The sequence below is a fragment of the Megalopta genalis genome, chromosome 2 (assembly GCF_051020955.1).
Source record: "Megalopta genalis isolate 19385.01 chromosome 2, iyMegGena1_principal, whole genome shotgun sequence".
In the NCBI taxonomy this organism is placed as follows: domain Eukaryota; kingdom Metazoa; phylum Arthropoda; class Insecta; order Hymenoptera; family Halictidae; genus Megalopta; species Megalopta genalis.
Genome location: NC_135014.1, coordinates 22,800,421 through 22,817,893, shown reverse-complemented (window position 1 = coordinate 22,817,893; position 17,473 = coordinate 22,800,421). Strand labels below are relative to the sequence as shown.

General features: G+C 38.3%; 1 protein-coding gene across 5 annotated transcripts; it reads left to right on the top strand.

Annotated features, from left to right (window-relative positions):
- Positions 1 to 248: 248 nt before the first annotated feature.
- LOC117220493 (uncharacterized) lies at positions 249 to 16,893 on the top strand. Of its 5 annotated transcripts, none has more exons than XM_076518772.1 (12): positions 534 to 1,085; positions 1,858 to 1,939; positions 2,685 to 2,940; positions 3,862 to 3,946; positions 4,813 to 4,992; positions 5,272 to 5,312; positions 6,798 to 6,957; positions 8,354 to 8,472; positions 9,437 to 9,572; positions 11,584 to 12,202; positions 13,864 to 14,333; positions 15,735 to 16,893. In XM_076518772.1, the coding sequence occupies exons 3-12, from the start codon at positions 2,938 to 2,940 to the stop codon at positions 15,896 to 15,898; spliced, it is 1,977 nt and encodes a 658-aa protein (XP_076374887.1). In that variant the 5' UTR covers positions 534 to 1,085; positions 1,858 to 1,939; positions 2,685 to 2,937; the 3' UTR covers positions 15,899 to 16,893. The 5 variants fall into 5 exon arrangements, with proteins under 5 accessions (XP_033326386.2, XP_076374887.1, XP_076374884.1 ...); XM_076518769.1 differs by lacking the exon at positions 534 to 1,085 and adding an exon at positions 1,100 to 1,623; XM_033470495.2 differs by lacking the exons at positions 534 to 1,085; positions 1,858 to 1,939 and adding an exon at positions 249 to 522.
- Positions 16,894 to 17,473: the final 580 nt, after the last annotated feature.

Below are 17,473 nucleotides of genomic sequence, written 5' to 3'. Positions count from 1 at the left end.
CGAGTTGATCCTCGGGGGAGAGGGCGAGCTTTTCCGAGGTCTCTCCTTTGTCCGTCTCGGTTGCCTGTTGCCGAGGGAATCTTTGACCCCGGTTATGAATGAACCACTGCCAGGCTGGTAGCCGACTGGTAGCCACTTTGTGCGGTGCTCCCGACGGAGTTAGCGTGGCCAAGTGTGTGCCTGGCCGACCACCTCTGTACATACCTAATCGACTATGTTCGCGCGTGCCAGGGAAACATATTGTAAGACGCGAATTTTGTCTCATGGCGAGGGAGCCTTCGTCGTGAGGATTCGCACTCCTCCCGTACGGAGCACTTCGTTCTGAGTATAGTTACGGCCGCGGGTTACGTAAATTCGTAAAAAAAGAACGCGTCGGCGAGTCTCGATAGTCGGACATCATCAGTATAATTCTAAAAGAATCGGAGAATAATTAAAAATATAGAAACAGGGTGAAAGAGAGAGAGAGAGAGAGGAGAAGAGCAGTGCGTAGAACGTCGAAATGAGGAAGGCAGCGTTCGATAAGTAAACCTTCAAGAGTTTTTCCAGAATATTTCTCAGAGAGAATCGGACAGGGCCATAATCAGATCGTTCCATTTCTTTCTTTCTTGTTTGGTTTTTTTCGCGGGGATTGGCAGAGATCGGGCAGTTTTTCGTTTTGCTGCGTTGGTTTCTTCACGCTGCGGTAACTCGAATTAAACCCTGCTTGAGCTGTAACGACTAAAACGGACAGTGATGCGATTTGTTTGCGGACCCGGAGTAGCATAGGATGATTTTAAAATAGCAAAGTTTGCCGATAGCCTCGCGTACACCCTAATAAAGTGGACATGTTGCCGTTCGATTCGTTGCGTCGGTGTTCGTGCATCTCTCGCATTTAATTCGGATAATCGATTGTTTCATTTTGAACGTGTCCACGGAACGGTGGTGTTAATTATTAAAGCGTCAAGCTCCGACGATTCGGCAATCTGAATTTTTAAATCGTTCGCGTTCGAGAGATTTCAACAGCTTGCGCGTTCAATTTCGAAAGCTATAAATTCCCGTATTTTCTGGAGTGTGTTTGCTCTCGTTGTCATTAAAAATACAGTTCGGTAAATGTTCGCGCAGAGTACGATGACAACTGTTCGCTTGATAGTCCGTGAATTTTATCTCCGCGTTTTTCCTTCGTTTTGATTCGTGAAAGTGATTAAAAAAGTTAACGCGAGTCTAGAAACGACAGCATTTTCGTCCCTGAAAAATTCATAGAAATACTGAGAAATTCGCCAAAATTAGCGAAGCTTCGTAGTGTTTTTATTCAGTGTTTTAGGACAAAGAGTCTCGCGTGATCATCGAACGAAGTGATATTCTGATCGTTGCTGTCTGGTTTCTGTTCTTATTTCAGCCGCGAGAATCTTCCCGTCGTGGAAAAGAAATTTGTGGTCCTCTTCGACGAAAAAAATCCTACAAAGTGACGCGACAGTGAAAATTCGCAGCCGAGAGCAATCGATCGGGGTGAATTGCGAAATCGCGCGTGAATCCTCGTCGAACTGTTAACCCGTCGCGCGGACAGTTCTTTTTTTAATCGTGTCGGAAAGCCAGGTTATTATTTAGCGTCAAGGATCGCGGACGGTTCCCATAACTTCATCCCCGGTAAATAGAGCGCCGGTAATCCACCCCGAACGAAAATGTTCGAACTGTTACTGCGTATTACGTTACATCAGATAAATTTAGCATTTCTTTTGCATAGAAGCCCATTGTAACGCTGCCAATACCGCAACGCGGAATTAATTGGCGGTTTGGAAGGGAACCAATTCCCTTCGATCCGCACCGATTCGCCCCCGGCCGCGTCTACTATCGATCAAACATTTTTTTTCCTTTCTCCAGTTTCTCAGGCGATCTTAGCGACTTAACAAGATCTAACAACCGCAACAGCTCCCAAAAAGATAATCGAATACGAACAAGAGACGTACGGCTTACTTTTTTTCACCATTTAATCGCTGCTATCGTATCGAACTCATTAACGGAATACATAATTAAAACTCGCATTTCGCTGCCTGATTAAACGCTGAATCATCTTTAATTCGATCGATTTCGTTCTTTTCACTCGCACGTTGTTCACACTCTTCTTCTCCCTTTTTTACAAGCCGCGGATGGAATCGCAGCGCGAACGCATTATTTTCGATCGAATAACATCTCATTCTGCGAGAGTATGACACGCCGCATAACGCCAGCTCCACTAACAAGAGTAATTATTTTCACACTCGTCATTCTTTATTTATTATTATTATTATTGTTATCATTATTATGCGTTCGTAACCGTGGACTTTGTGCATTCGTAGCGTGCCAGAAACTGTTTATATACACCGAGGAAAACATATTTTCATGAAAATTGAGTAACATTGGGTCAATCGAGAACGACCAGAATTTGTAACGATTTTGAGAAAAATATACCATGTAAATAAACGCAACGATTACACTTTTCAAATACAATATATTCCAAATACAATTATTCTATACGAATCGCGTCGAATAAATTTCTGCAAATTCGGCCCCGAAAAGCTACGCTCGCACAGACTCCGCGGTCCGTTTATTTCTCGTTTGATTCGTCGAACAAACGTTGCTAGCTTTTGCAAACATCAAGAGACCGGGCTTGGGATCGCGAAAGCGGGGTGCGGGCGGACTAACGTTGCCAGTTGTTTTCGTTCCAACAGACCTAGCGCGCAAAGGAGCGTTTTGAGCACGGCATACAATTCGTACGGTATCGCGTCGAGAAATTCGAAGGATGCCGAGTATCGGTACAGCAGCGTGAATTACGGCAACGTGCAGGAGAAGAGCTGTCTGCAACGAAGCATATCCGCGGATAATGTTGTAATACGTTCCCGCGGTTTCAAACCCTCCGACAGACACGACCCCGTGAAGAGGAATTTCCTTGAGCATCTGACTTCGAAAATACTGCACTTCGACATGGTGAGTCCCGGCGGAAGAAGACGCGCACCGCACGCGCACACAACGAACAGGAAAAACCTGTTTACTCTACATTTTAAAATAACCAAATGCAGTTCTTCCATTGCCGCAAACTGCGTTAGACACGTACGGATTACGCGACCCTCGTGTTCCCCGTTGAATACGCCGGCTTTCAGAGTGATGCATGAGGTGAAAGATTAGTTTGCCGAGTGTCTGCGTGGTGAGACACCGTTCGAAGAATCCCGTTTTGATTGCAGTTCGTTCAGGGATCCCTTAAATCGTACGATTCGGAACCTTTTCTTTTCTTTTTTTTTGACGCCTCGACAAGTCTTGTTTCAACTTTTTTCGCAGACTTAAAAAGTCATTTTCACTGTGATGCATGTTTAAGCACATCTCCTGATTTTGCGTTGAACGTGTGTTGCAGCAATTTCTCCGTAATTCGCGCTCGGATCGTGCACAAAGCATGGACGAATTTGAGGAGAGGAGACACGATTATTCGAGCGTTGCGGCTCGTTTGTATGGTTGCCGATTAATAGAAATAATTAATAAGGTCGGTTAAATAAATAAGAATCGGTAGAAACGAGACGCAAGGATCAATTAATCGTATCTCGTCTTGAGCGCGAATTAAGGAGAAATTACCTGTATTTAGCTCTTAATTAGCTGTCCGAATTTTGTTAGCGTAATTTATCACACGTTTAGTGTGATTCTTAGCGCGATTCTGTTATAAATTTTCCAAATTTTCCGATTCGCTGAGAGAATGTCGCGCGAATTCGGACGGGGAGAAGCTTTGATTTTACCGGTTAGAACGTTGCTTGTGCAACGAGATGATTGATCTAGGAGGTAACCTCGAGTTTGTGGGATTGTCGAAAGAGCTGGATCGACGCGGTGAGCAACTGGAATATCGTTTTTCGTTACGATTTGTAGGAGAGCAACAGCAGCACTCCGGTGAACTTGCAGAAACTGCTCACCCCCGCCTCTGACACGGAGGGAATCATGCAATCGAAGAACAGTAAGTTGGAGCTCGATGCCGGTCAATTTTTGTAAAAGCAACAAATCGGTTTGACGGACGATTGTTTCGATAAAATATCGCGGCCCTACGGGAGATATTTAACTGCGATCGCAACGGGCGAACGGAATTTATCGATGCGATTAGTCGCTGTGGAGTTCTCTGCCAAAAATTGTCTCCACTGATCTCAAGGTTATTTAATTTATTTCTTCTCCAAATAATTATAGCTGCATCAGAAGATCGTGGTTCGAGGGAGATGTGTTAATACCTTTCTAAAAAGTTCAATTTTTTTTTTATTTCGTTATACATTTGGAAACATCCCTCCGTGAAATCGTAGAAATCTTAAAAATCCTAAAAATCCTCGTTATATACTTGTTATCAAAATCTTATTATCAGCTTTGCAAATATTAAATGTTTTTTAAAAAGCGGATTTTTTCCAAAATTCACTGATTTTTCCCCGCTAGACGCGAGTAAAGCTCGGTCTGCGACCCGCGAATAGTGCGTTAACCCTTTGCACCACCCTGTCGACTCTGAGAGGCCATACAAAATTGTTGTATCACGTTACAAAATAATTTGAACGTTATCGAATTTGTTTACATTTAAACAATTGTGCCAACTGCATAACTGTTGCTCGAGTCACAAAATTCGATGTCGAATGTATAAAATGCAATAAGTTAATGAAAATATTATAGATCGGAGAAACTATTTCTCTCAGATTTCGAGTTAAAATGGCTTCGAGAGTGCAACGGGTTAATATGTACAGCGGACTAAAAATTCGAAATTCGAGAGACGCGAGGTTTAAAGTGCTGCCGATTTGTTGCAATTACGGTCGAGGTGTTGTTGTAAAGAGGCCATTTGAACGATTGCAGGGAAAATGTTCGCGTCCTCGTACTTTTACGCACCGACGCATCCGACTGTCGAAGACCAGGTGGAGCTTGCGCGACGAATTTCGCATTCGCTGAGCGACGTGAAGAACATGAAGAGCAAGGGTCAATCGATGTACGTGAACAGAAAGAAACGATCCGTGAAATGGATCCACGACGGCAACGGTACGTGCTGAAGAAGTGATCGCATGATTTTTCAATCGCGTAATCGGTTGATCTCGCTTCTGAAACGCTTACGTTTCGATCCGAAATGATTTGAAGTGATTGGCGAATAAATGAATAATTTCAAGTAATTAGTAAACACAAGTAAATAATTTCAAGTAATTGGTAAACACAAGTAGGCAATTTCAAGTAATTGGTGAATAAGTAAATAATTTAGAGTAATTGGTAAATAAGTAATAATTTAAAATCTCTATACTGATAGCATGAAATAATTAATTGTAGGCGTAGAGGACATGGAGGAGCCCTCCACCCCCGCCCACAGGGTAAGTTCTGTATCGTGAATATACCATTCGAATGTACAACTTGCTATTCAATTACAAACCATCATGCAAATTGAACTATTCATTTCGAATTAAAAATTTGATCGAACGTAGCTTATTTTTATCCTGTTAGTGTAAATTTTCCGTTATTGATACTAGATTTACGGAACCCCTCAGAATGATGGGTCACTAATTTTTTAATTTACGATTATTCATATCGTAAAAATACATTTATGAGTTATTTATCAGAATAAGAAGTCATACAATCAGAATAAATGTCTTATTGTTACTTTTATAAACTAATATAAAACAGCTGTTTTTTATGTTCCGTAAATCTAGCGTTGAATATTTCTCGTACGAAATGGATTGACGATTGTCGCGAAACATTTGCAAAATATAAGGTTGGAAGCGAATAAATGAATTCGGTGGTCAAATTAGAATCGAACAGATGAATCAGCAGTGCAATTAGAATTGAATAGATAAATCAGTAGTGAAAAATTAGAACAGAATAGATAAATCGTCGGTAAAATTAGCAGCGAATAATTAAATAATTCGTAGGATCGGGTAATGAAATAGAATCTTGCTTGATAAGTTCAATTCGATTGTTTACATAGATAATTAGATTGCGTAGAAAACGCGTTATCAACGTCGTGTTAATTAACGTTTTATCGGTGCCGTGTTGCCGATAAAGTGCAGAAACGTTCACGGAACATCCATCGAAGGAGTAAAGAAGTTCTGCTGTATTTTTTAACGAATATTTATAGCTGCGTAGAATGTGATTCTTTTTTTACACGACAGCCAACACTCATTCAGAAATGTCAAGCACTCAAGGGTTGCACATGCGCGCGCCCAGTACACCGATCCCTGATCGAGATGATCGCTCTATGCCAGGGATCAAATTATTTTCACGCTATTTTCCACCCGAGCTCGTTGCCGGCAGATTGATTCGGCAACGAGGAATCGTTCTCGAAACGATAACCTGATTTCAACCCTTCGCACTCGGGACTATTTTAATACCAAAACGAAGACGTTTGTTTCAAACCTGCATCAACACCATTCGATACGATTGTTTTTCTTTGATGCTTTCTATTATTTGACAATTTATCGAATACAGGTAAATTGAATAATGCGAAGATGCTTTTGAAAATAGCGTATCAATTTTTAGCGTCGTCTCGGAGTCGCCACTCGAGTGCAAAGGGTTGACATTAATAATATAACATTTAACGCTAGAACTACCAAAACAGTTAAAACGACTGCTTTCTGATTTTTTCTTCTTTTATGGTTTCACATATCATAAAAATGTTTCTCGGAGAAATGTTTAGATACAAATTTATCCTTTATGCGATCACATGTTACCATAGAAATCGCACGAAGTCGAAATAAATCCAATCTTGCCATTTTGTATGAAACAATCAGCGTCGTTAAGAGCTCGGTAGTTCCAGCGTTAATATCCCGATGACTCTGTTCCGGTTTGAAATGTTCGCACAGGAGAAGATCCCATTGAAATGCATGATGAACCCGCACGGAAAAGTGTTGGACATACACGGTATTCAGGCTCTGGGCGAGGAAGTTAACATCGAACCGATGCCGAAGAACCCCGAGAAGCTCTTCAACATTGTTCGTGACCTGAACACGCAAAAAGGCCGCGGTGAGAACCGTTAAACATTCCGACTGTGTTGCGAATTTTACGCGTCCGCAATTTTCGAGGATTCCGCAGATACATCGATCGATTTCAATGATCTATGGATTTTAATCACTTTGCGCTCGAAGCCATTTCGACTGGAATTCCAAAATAGTTTTTCCGATCTACAGTGTTTTCATTCTATATAAAATTAGTGCATTTATCTATATATTATTGTTAAAAGTAAATATATATAATATATATAATATATATATATAATATAATAATATATAATATAATATATATAAATATATATAATAAATATATTATATATATAATATATAATAATATAAAAATATGATGTAAAAATTATTTTTGCACATGGTGTAATAACTTTTGCGGTGCCCCGGGGTCGCCATTCGAGTGCAAAGGGTTAATTGAAATGTAAAAACTTTTAATCGGATCAAAGTATAAACATTTATTATAGAAATAAATATCCGTTCTCTCTAATTTTCCTTCAGCTGCAAACAAGAATGAATGATTTTGGAAGAGGAGATTCATATAAATGAGCCGCGAGGCTCGAATAATCGTATCCCCTCTTCCTAAATAGTCCATTTTTGTTTACAAGCTGAAGGAAAGTTCGGGAGAACTCACTGTACATCATTTTACAAATATGAAAATTCGTACTTCAAAATGGCAAACATTGTATGAATTTGAATCAGTCTTGCGGTCGATCCGCTGGCAAGTTATTCAACCAATTTTTAACCTAACGCTCTCGTCTATTTCTTATCGGTGAAATTGAGATGCCTCTACCACTATAAATAATTTAATAAATGAGAGATACATAAAGTATAACGAAACGAGAGGTAAATTCAATAAAACGCAAAGTTAGCACCGACTTGGAACTCCATTTGTTTGTGCTCGGATTAATTGAACATTGAACGATCAAATATTTGAGCATTGTTCTTATCGAAGGACAATGGGAATCGTCGAAAACACTGCTCGAAGATATAAAAACACTATCGAAGATATAAAATCGGCGATCGCTAAAATATATATATGTCACCATTCTGCCAATAAAAAAAAAGACAAGAACACGAGTGTCCGCGGGGAAAGGGGACGAGTACATAACACTTTCATGGATACTTCAATCTATGTTTTATCACTCGAAAATCCTTCGATTCCGCTTTCTAATTTTCATAGCTCGTCGGCACACCTAATCGACCACTTCCCGTGATAATTATTATCCGGCAATATCATTTCTCTGCAATATCATGATGATACACGTGCCAGAATTTCGACAAGATAATAATGTAGCAAATTATTAGCGACAAAATAATAATAACGATCCACGCTCGCATGTTCCTAGAATTGTCGACGAATTAGATCCACGAATATGCTAAAACGTGCGAATAATTTATAGGTGCCGAGATATTCGCGAAACGTAGGAAAAGATCTGAGAAATGGGTTGTAGACACAGACCAGCCTCAAACGCCTAGCGTGCAGGGAATGCCAAAAACACCGGTTTATCCAAGGAAGCAGGTAATATTTCTATGTCAAAGCGCTACCAGCAGGGCACCTATTGCACAATGGACCACGATCTTCGAGTATTAGTAATTTACTAAAATTAGTGGTCCACTGAAAGCAAGCTCTCCCAACTGTTCGCTCGATTTCTATCGATATATTTCACAAGGGTCTACAGCAAACACGTACTCGAATAATTAACTACATTCGTGTTATATTCACGTGTTCGAAGGAAAAACGCTTACGATAATGTCATGGATTTTTATTTTATTATTCAAAAGTTCTTGGATGTAATACTTGGACGAATATGTACTCAAATCATTAAATACATTCATATAATTTAATATAATATATTTATAATATAAATATTTATAATTGTATGTAATATAAAAAAAATATATTATATTAAATTCATCCAAGAATATATTATATTTAATTCATTCAAGTATTACATCCAAAAACTTTTGAATAATAAAAGAAAGATATACATATACATATAAATATGTTCATATATTTTTATTTTAATATTCACAAGTTAATTTAATATATAATATATTTATATTATTCATAAATATATTATATTAAATTATATGAATGTATTTAATTATTTGAGTATGTATTCATCCAAGAACTCTTGAATAATAAAATAAAAATATATATATTTAAATACATTCATATATTTTTATTTTAATATTCAAAAGTCCTCGGATGTTGAGAAATCTGAGAGAATTCTTTTGAACGAATTACCGATTTAATTAATTGCATAGCTCCTTGTTACGCGTCTTCCCAAGATTACTGAAATGTTTAAAGTAAGAAAGAAACTTTCCATTCGAGAGACTTCTTACAATTGATACAGAATATTGAAATGTTGCATCCACAGTCTAGTTCAGAGTTTGTACAAAAATGTGTATAAAATTTGTACGAAAATCTGCGAGAGACTCGTAAGAGGGGATTTAAAACGATTGACTTTGTCCACGTTTAGGAAATGAACGGCACTTCGAAGTACTCATCCGCGTCGCCGTTTTCGCCTCACGCAGTCGAGCCTCTCGACGAGAAGCCGTTCTACAACCCCTTCACCGTGGACCTGTCCCTGAGCGACGCGAATCCACCCACGACAGGTACTCGCGTTCTTTATCCAATAAAATTTCGTTGGCACGTTCATCTGGCAAATGTTTCGTTTCCACACTGAATATCTCTGCTTATTCCTAACGCTTGTAAACAGTTGGACTCTGTCCGACGTGTTCCCCAAGGATTTGAAACCCGAGTCACGGACAATCCTCGCAGTTGTTTTCGTCGAGGCTCACCGTTGTTTTTGCAGTTTCCGAGATTGTCGCCGCTCGAAGAGCGCGCGAAATCGTTTCGCAACAATGGAACCACAGAGATAAATCAGTCGAAAGCGAGCTATTATCACGAGCGTCGAACCTAGATTTGTTTCTGTCGATGATCCGCGCCGGGTGCATCGACCCGGCAAGGTTTCGTTTGGCAAACGTGATCGATCTTGGTCAATCGACGCGCAGCGAGACCGTTGCCTCGTTCTTTTATCTTCTATATCGAAAATAAACAGCGGCCCGAACCCCGTTGCCAATCGAAATCTTGATACCGATTACATTTATAGTTGTCGGAAGCTGACGCCAGCTTAAGTCCTAAGCTTTAAGCTTTAACGAACTTAATGTATCACGGATCTTGATTTTATCTTTTGGCGAGAGAAGCGGGCGAATTATTTCATTCGACTTTGGTGCACGTTAATTTCTTAATAAATTATGCGGAAATTTGCGAACGATTTTCTACCTGCAATTCATTGCAGTGATTTACGTATTAATCTGGTTCTGAATTGTTCGCCGATGTAGACTGCGGATCTTTATGCGAAACAAGGCTTTTTTACATCGATTGTAAGAGGCGGGGGTTAAATAAAAATAGTTCTACGAAGTTCGAAATAGTATGACGATGTGTTTCGAAATTCCTCTGGTGTCTTTATTGCCGCTGTATTTCGTTGATCCATTTTTTGCCATAAATGCATAAAATTCGCAGTCTATTTATCGTAAAATAAACAAGATTTAATACGTGATCAATAATATCTCCAATGTTGTACAGGGTGTTCCGGGATTTTCCCACCGAACTGCAAGAGTTTAATCCAGTGGCCAAAAGAAGAAAAAAAGACCTATGAATTTTGCGAATTGAAGCTTTGTTAGTGAAACTTTCGGTAAAATAATGAAGTATTTATTTTTGTTATATCTCTGTGTTAATTCGCAAACTTCATATAACATTTCTTTTCTCTTTTGGCCCCTAGATTAAGCTCTCGCCGTTTGACGGGAAAATCGGAGACACCCTGTATAATGAAAAATATAATTTAATATAATTTTTAATGAAAGGTATAATTTAAAGAAAAAATAATTTAATATAATTTTCTATGAAAAATATAATTTAAAAAATATATAACCACAACAGCAGTATCAAAATTAGAATGAAAATTTTTGTAAATTTGACAAGATAAATTCTGAAATGAAAAATCTAGTAGAATGGAGTATTTTATTTTCGTTTTATTCAATCATAGTGCCACTGTATTAATAAAACTAAGATTGCAACACACATTCTGCACAGAACCGTCGGATGAACTGCGTTCCCAGGGGTTTCTTATCAGTGGACTGCTCTGCGCATTCCTGTGCAGTCTACCGATCGGAAATCAGCTTCTCTCGCTATATACATAGGGTGTCCCGAAAATGTCTCGCAATCCGGCAATGGGCGTTCGCTGAGGTCATTTGAAGTAACTTTTTCCTTAGCCGAAATGCAATCCGTGGCTTTGTTTACGAGTTATTGACGAAAAACACTGACCAATGAGAGGCGAGCACGGCTGGCGCGAGGCGGTCCAGTCAACGAGCGCAGTTCCGCTCATTGGCTCGGCCGTCTCGCGCCTCTCATTGGTCAGCGTTTTTCGTTAATAACTCGTTAACGATGCCTCGGAGAACATTTTCGTAAAGAAAAAAATTACTCCAAATGACCTCAGGAAGCCCGATCTCCGGATTGCGAGACATTTTCGGGGCACCCTGTATATTAAACTCGAGCAGACCGAGTCGTCTTGTTTGGACCGCGATAGGAGAGAAATCATGACAAATGATCGCTTGCACGTTTCAGACAGGAATCATTACCGGTGCAACGGCAAAGACTGCAGCCACCTGACCGAGGTGAAAAAGATCTATTTGCGCGAGGTGGCGGTCGGCACCGATAACGATTTCCCGGAGAACAAGTATCGATCGTCCGTCGTCGAAAAGTCCCGGCGATCGAGCTTCGATCCGGACGCGGATCGATACGTGAATCACCACGCGAGGAACGGAAACAATTACGAGACGGTCGCGGCCCAATTAACCACTAACAAACGCAATCACAAATCGGCCGGCACGATCGGCAGGTCGAGCTACCCTAACAGACAGAGCTTCGCCACTAACAAAGAGAGCAAAAGCTACATGAAGGAGCAACGCATGGCCGAGTGCATGATCAATGGGAAAGAGAAGATCGTGAACAGCCAGCGAGAAACGGAGACCAGGATCGATAACGAAGGGAACGAGTACACGCCGGTCCCTGTCAGACAACTGATACAGGAGTTCGAGAAAACCTGCCGACCGGTTCTCCAGTACAAGCAGATCAGTCCCAAGGTCATCCCCATCGTTCAGCATTGTCCCGTCGATAACGATCTAACGCGATTCTTCGAGACTCGCAGCTCCGTTAAGTACAATACCGTCGAGGATCATAGGAGGTGAGACGGAATGATAAACCGCGACCCTAAGTGTTGTATGTTCCACGAAATTTTCTGTGCCCCGTTCGCTATTCTTCGAGATTGGATCACTGTCAAAATACGGAGATCTCACAATTTCGAGTTTAGCTCCGTAACGTGTCGGATTTATGAACAATTTATTCAATCGATCTCAATCGATAGCTGACGAATTTGTTTTGTAACTGAATTTATTCGGTAGATTCGTTTGACTTATCTCTATTACTATTGTAATCTGTTCACTCTGTTATCTGTGATGTTACTTACCATAAACTGTATCGGACTGCTCGTATCTCGTTTCGAAATCTAACGACCAATCAATGTAAAACAGGCGATAATTATTCGCGAGAATCGAACTTACAAATGGAAATATGACAATGAGATATCGTGATATGGTGAATTAGAAAGGCGTTTAATCGCGAGTAGATACAGACGGCAATGATTAGACGTGGTATTATAGTTTTCAAACTCGCACGCTTGTTTATTGAAATTCGAACGCGCACACCTTTTATTTTTCTGCGAATGCTATCGCTCATTGGGTAACATTGTTCGCCGGGTTTCAAAAAGAATATTGCTTTCTACAACTTGAAGATGCGAACGTCCAGCAGAATTCATCGAAGATTAGATTGTGGTATCATTGCGCGTGCGTTAAGAAAGTCATCAAGGTCAATATGCAAAGGTAGTATTCTCATCTTCTATCGGAGTTCGATTACCGCAAACTCCGCGAATTAAACAGCAGAAGAACTTGTTTCCACGGAAGAGAGTTGCAACGGATCCGAAACACTACAACAGTTTTAGTGAGATATTTTCAGACCTCGAAGAATCTTATTTCCAAAACTGCTTTTAGGAAATATTAGTGATAGCACTGTTCAAATCAAAGGGGTCATTTGAGTTCACCGAAATATTAATATTAATTATATTAATATAATTGTATTAATATTTAATATTATATTTTAATTATGCAAAAATGATTTCATTAATTAAATATAATATTTAATATTATATCTTAATTATATAAAAATGACTTCATTAATTAAATATAATATTTAATATTATATCTTAATTATATAAAAATGATTTCATCAATTAAATATAATATTTCATATTATATCTTAGTTACATAAAAATTATTTAATTAATTAAATATAATATTAAATATTATATTTTACATTATATACAATTATATTAATATTAATATTAATAAAAAGCACGCGATACTTCCGCAAGTATTTCCCCCAAATATTCGACAACCACGAGAATCCATTTTTGCATGAAGAGATTCTTGCCCTAAATTTTTCGCAGTCACCCTAAAATTATCTAATAGAATTCTCTCGCACAACTGTCCCTTAATTTCAACTATTCCACTCCCAAAAGTGAATTTACATTCTCAGACATATCGAATAAGACATGTTACCAGTTCCTGGAGATTTTCCAGTAAAAAAAAATCCTACAAGTCAACCAAAATACGTACTTCCAAATAGGATACTCGTTAAAAAGGGAAGTCCATTGGGGTTCTCCCCAAAAAATTCCCAGAAGTCACATAAAACTGCACGATCCCTTAAAACTTCATCGAGCTCTATTCTCCTGTTAATAACAATGGAGGCCAGAGGCGATCACTATGATTTTCCTAACTGGTTCTAATTCAGAATGAGTGGTCAACAAGCATACGAGGACGCCATGAAGATTCAGGACCCCCGTAACAACGGCTACGTGTCGACCGACGACACGGAGTACACCAGCGACAACGATACCGATTCGCAGAACGATTACGGCAGCGAGGAGATCATTTACCGCGAAAAATCCGAGTCGTCTAGCGCCATGAACGGCGAGCAGGAATATTCGTCGATGTACCACGAAGAGTATACCTCGGATCGGCGCCGATCGGTCACGTCCCAGGAAGTCGAGAACTTCTGCACGAATGGCGACGGCAAATACGTGAACACCGAGTCCGACGTGCCTGTCGCGACGAAATCGTACTTGTTGTCGATGATTGCCTCGCAGGAGGACATCCTGAAGACCATCAAACACCTTCGCAACACGCCGGTCTTGGACAATCTGTTGCACAGCGTCACGCCGGACTTTAAGTTGAACGATATTTGCGAGGACGAGGACGACGGCAAGTTGCTTTGCATGCGCTACAATTTTGCCTTTTTATGCCTTTTTCCAGCTTTGTCTTGCTTTGTTTCTAAAATAAGTGAAAGAACAGCGTCGTTTTTTTCCCTTCTATCCTAGGTTTGTCTGTTATTCTGCAAACTTCCAAATTTATAAGAATATTATTTATATGACATGTTTACACAATTTTGTTTTAGATGTTTGTATAATTATATCGTTCCACTTTTCCTGCAAACTTTCTAATTTATCAGAATATTATTTGTACAAATTTGCATAATTTTGTTTTAGATGTTTGTACAATTATATCATTCCACTTATTTTCACAAACTTTCTAATTTTTAAGAACATTATTTATACAACATATTTACACAATTTTACTTGAGATATTTGTATAATTATATCGTTCCACTTTTTTTCCATAAACTTTCAAATCTATAAGAACATTATTTGTACAATACAAACAACATTTGCACAATTTTGTTTTATATATTTATGTAATTATATCATTCCACTTTTTTCCATAAACTTTAAAATTTACAAGAATATTATTTGCACAATACATTTACACAATTTTGTTTTACATATTTATATAATTATATCATTCCACTTATTTCCACAAACTTACTAATTCTTAAGAACATTATTTATACAACATATTTACACAATTTTGTTTTATATATTTATGTAATTATATCATTCCACTTTTTTCCATAAACTTTCAAATTTATAAGAACATTATTTGTTCAATACAAACAACATTTGCACAATTTTGTTTTATACATTTATGTAATTATATCATTTCACTTTTTTCCATAAACTTTCAAATTTATAAGAATATTATTTGTACAATACATTTACACAATTTTGTTTTATATATTTATATAATTATATCATTCCACTTATTTCCACAAACTTTCTTATTTATAAGAACATTATTTATACAACATACTTACACAATTTTGTTTTAGATATTTGTATGTCGTTATATCGCTCCACTTCTTTCCACAAACTTTCAAATTTATAAAAATATTATTTGTACAACACATTTGCACAATTTTGTTTTATATATTTATACAATTATATCATTTCACTTTTTGTACGTAGAATTCTTAATTATTCATGATTGAAAAATAGTATCTTCATTCTGTGATAGTTATAAATTCAATAAGTATTGTTTAATGACATTATATTAGACTGTCTTGGGAATAATTGAGGCGTCCAGGATATCGAACATTGCCAACCACGATTGGTATTATATAATATTTTAATCTAGACGACATATGTGATTATTATCTTATAATTCGTATGCCTCTGTTTTTCAGTGTTATCGTATTATCATTTGTATCCATCGAACGCTCATTGGTTGGCTGTAACCGCTGACTAATTGTAACGTTTCTGTGGACAGGTAAAAAACTTTACGAGAGCAACACTTATTCAGGACCGAAGCTCGGCAGTGTTTGCACCCTGGCGAACTATAACACGGCACCCCGCGGATGGGATCAGTCGTTGACCTACTACCGACCGATAAAATTCGAGAAACCGCAGGAAGTTGTATATTCTGACTTTTAGGTGTAGCGTACTTAATTAAATCAAAGCGCTTGGTATGTTTCTGACAGTGTAAATAATTTGTTTCTCTTTCAATAATCGTGTAATTTAAATGTACGTTGTTGGCTCATGCGTTCGCACGTATCTTCTGAATTACGTTCTTACATTGTTCATCGAATTGTCGTTCTCCCGTTTCTTGCGAAACTATGGGAGACGTTTCCTGTACTAATTAAAAGGTGCATCGTAATAAAAAGCAAATAACAACGTCGTTGATTTTTGCTCGTAAACGCGTTCATATCGCGAAATCGTTAACCATAATATTTGTCATCATTTCAAGAAGTACATTTAATATTATCTGATCAATCATGCGCCTTCAGTTTACACGCACGAATACATTATTAATAATCATTATTAATAATTCATTAAATACCCGCACGTTATTTATCATGTAATATTAAATATATCCGATAAAATGCTGTAATATTGCGAGTACGTGGATTACACGTGTAATGACGGTAACGCAGAAGATACATGTAGCAGGGTAAAAAAAAAGGAAGAGTTTCTTCAAACGATCGGCGATCAGCAATTTCGGATTCGCGTTTTCAATCGTGTCGCAGATTGTTTTGGTTTCTCCCCTATCTTTTGTTAATTCGTTTTCGCGGTGGTTTAATCCAGAGACTGGTTACCGGTATTTCTCGGTCGCGTCATCTCATAACTTTTGTAGAGACCGAAATACCGGTACGACGTCTAAATATCGGCGTATGAAAATACCGGTGAAATACCTAAAATCTCGAAATATTTCGGTTCTCAGTCACCGATTTAATCGTCGAACGACCATAAGGGGGATCACGCGCGCACAAATATTATCCGCATACGTTGAGGCTTCGTTTTGTTTGATGTACCTACCTCTCTCATTATGGAAATGTTGATTTTTATTTATGCCGCTGACAGTGTTACTGCATTTTACATTATAAAGTATTAATACTATATTATTCGATGAATAAATGTTGTTTTCATAATTCCCGTCGCAATTTTTCATTCGCTAAACTCGACGCCACCACGCTCTCCGATCCGTTTCGATTCCACGCCTCGTTTCATCCCGTCCTTTAACACTAGATTTACGAAATCCGTCAAAATGACGAGTCACGAATTTGTTTAATTTACGATTATTCATATCGCAAAGACACATTTATGAGTTATTTATTCAATTTATACGTTACTTACGGCAAATTACAATATTTGCAACATATACAATAACACTTGTTCAAGATCAGTATAAATGTCTTATTGTTACCTTTATAAATATAAAACAGCTGTTTTTTGTGCTCCGTAAATCTAGTGTTAATATTCCTCTAATTCTCGATATTACAAACAAATATCCAAGGGGTAACGTTGGATTTCAAGGGGAAAATATTACGACGCTCGACGACAGTTTCTCGAGATCAAATTTCTCGAACATTTTAATTCGCGTCGGTGAAATAATCGGCAAATAAATCGTAGAAATGTGTTAAATTATTCTCTCGTATCCGAAGCATTCGGTTGCGTCGTAGAATTCTTTCGCCGCGCGAGATCATGTTAAATAATGCTAATTGCACACAT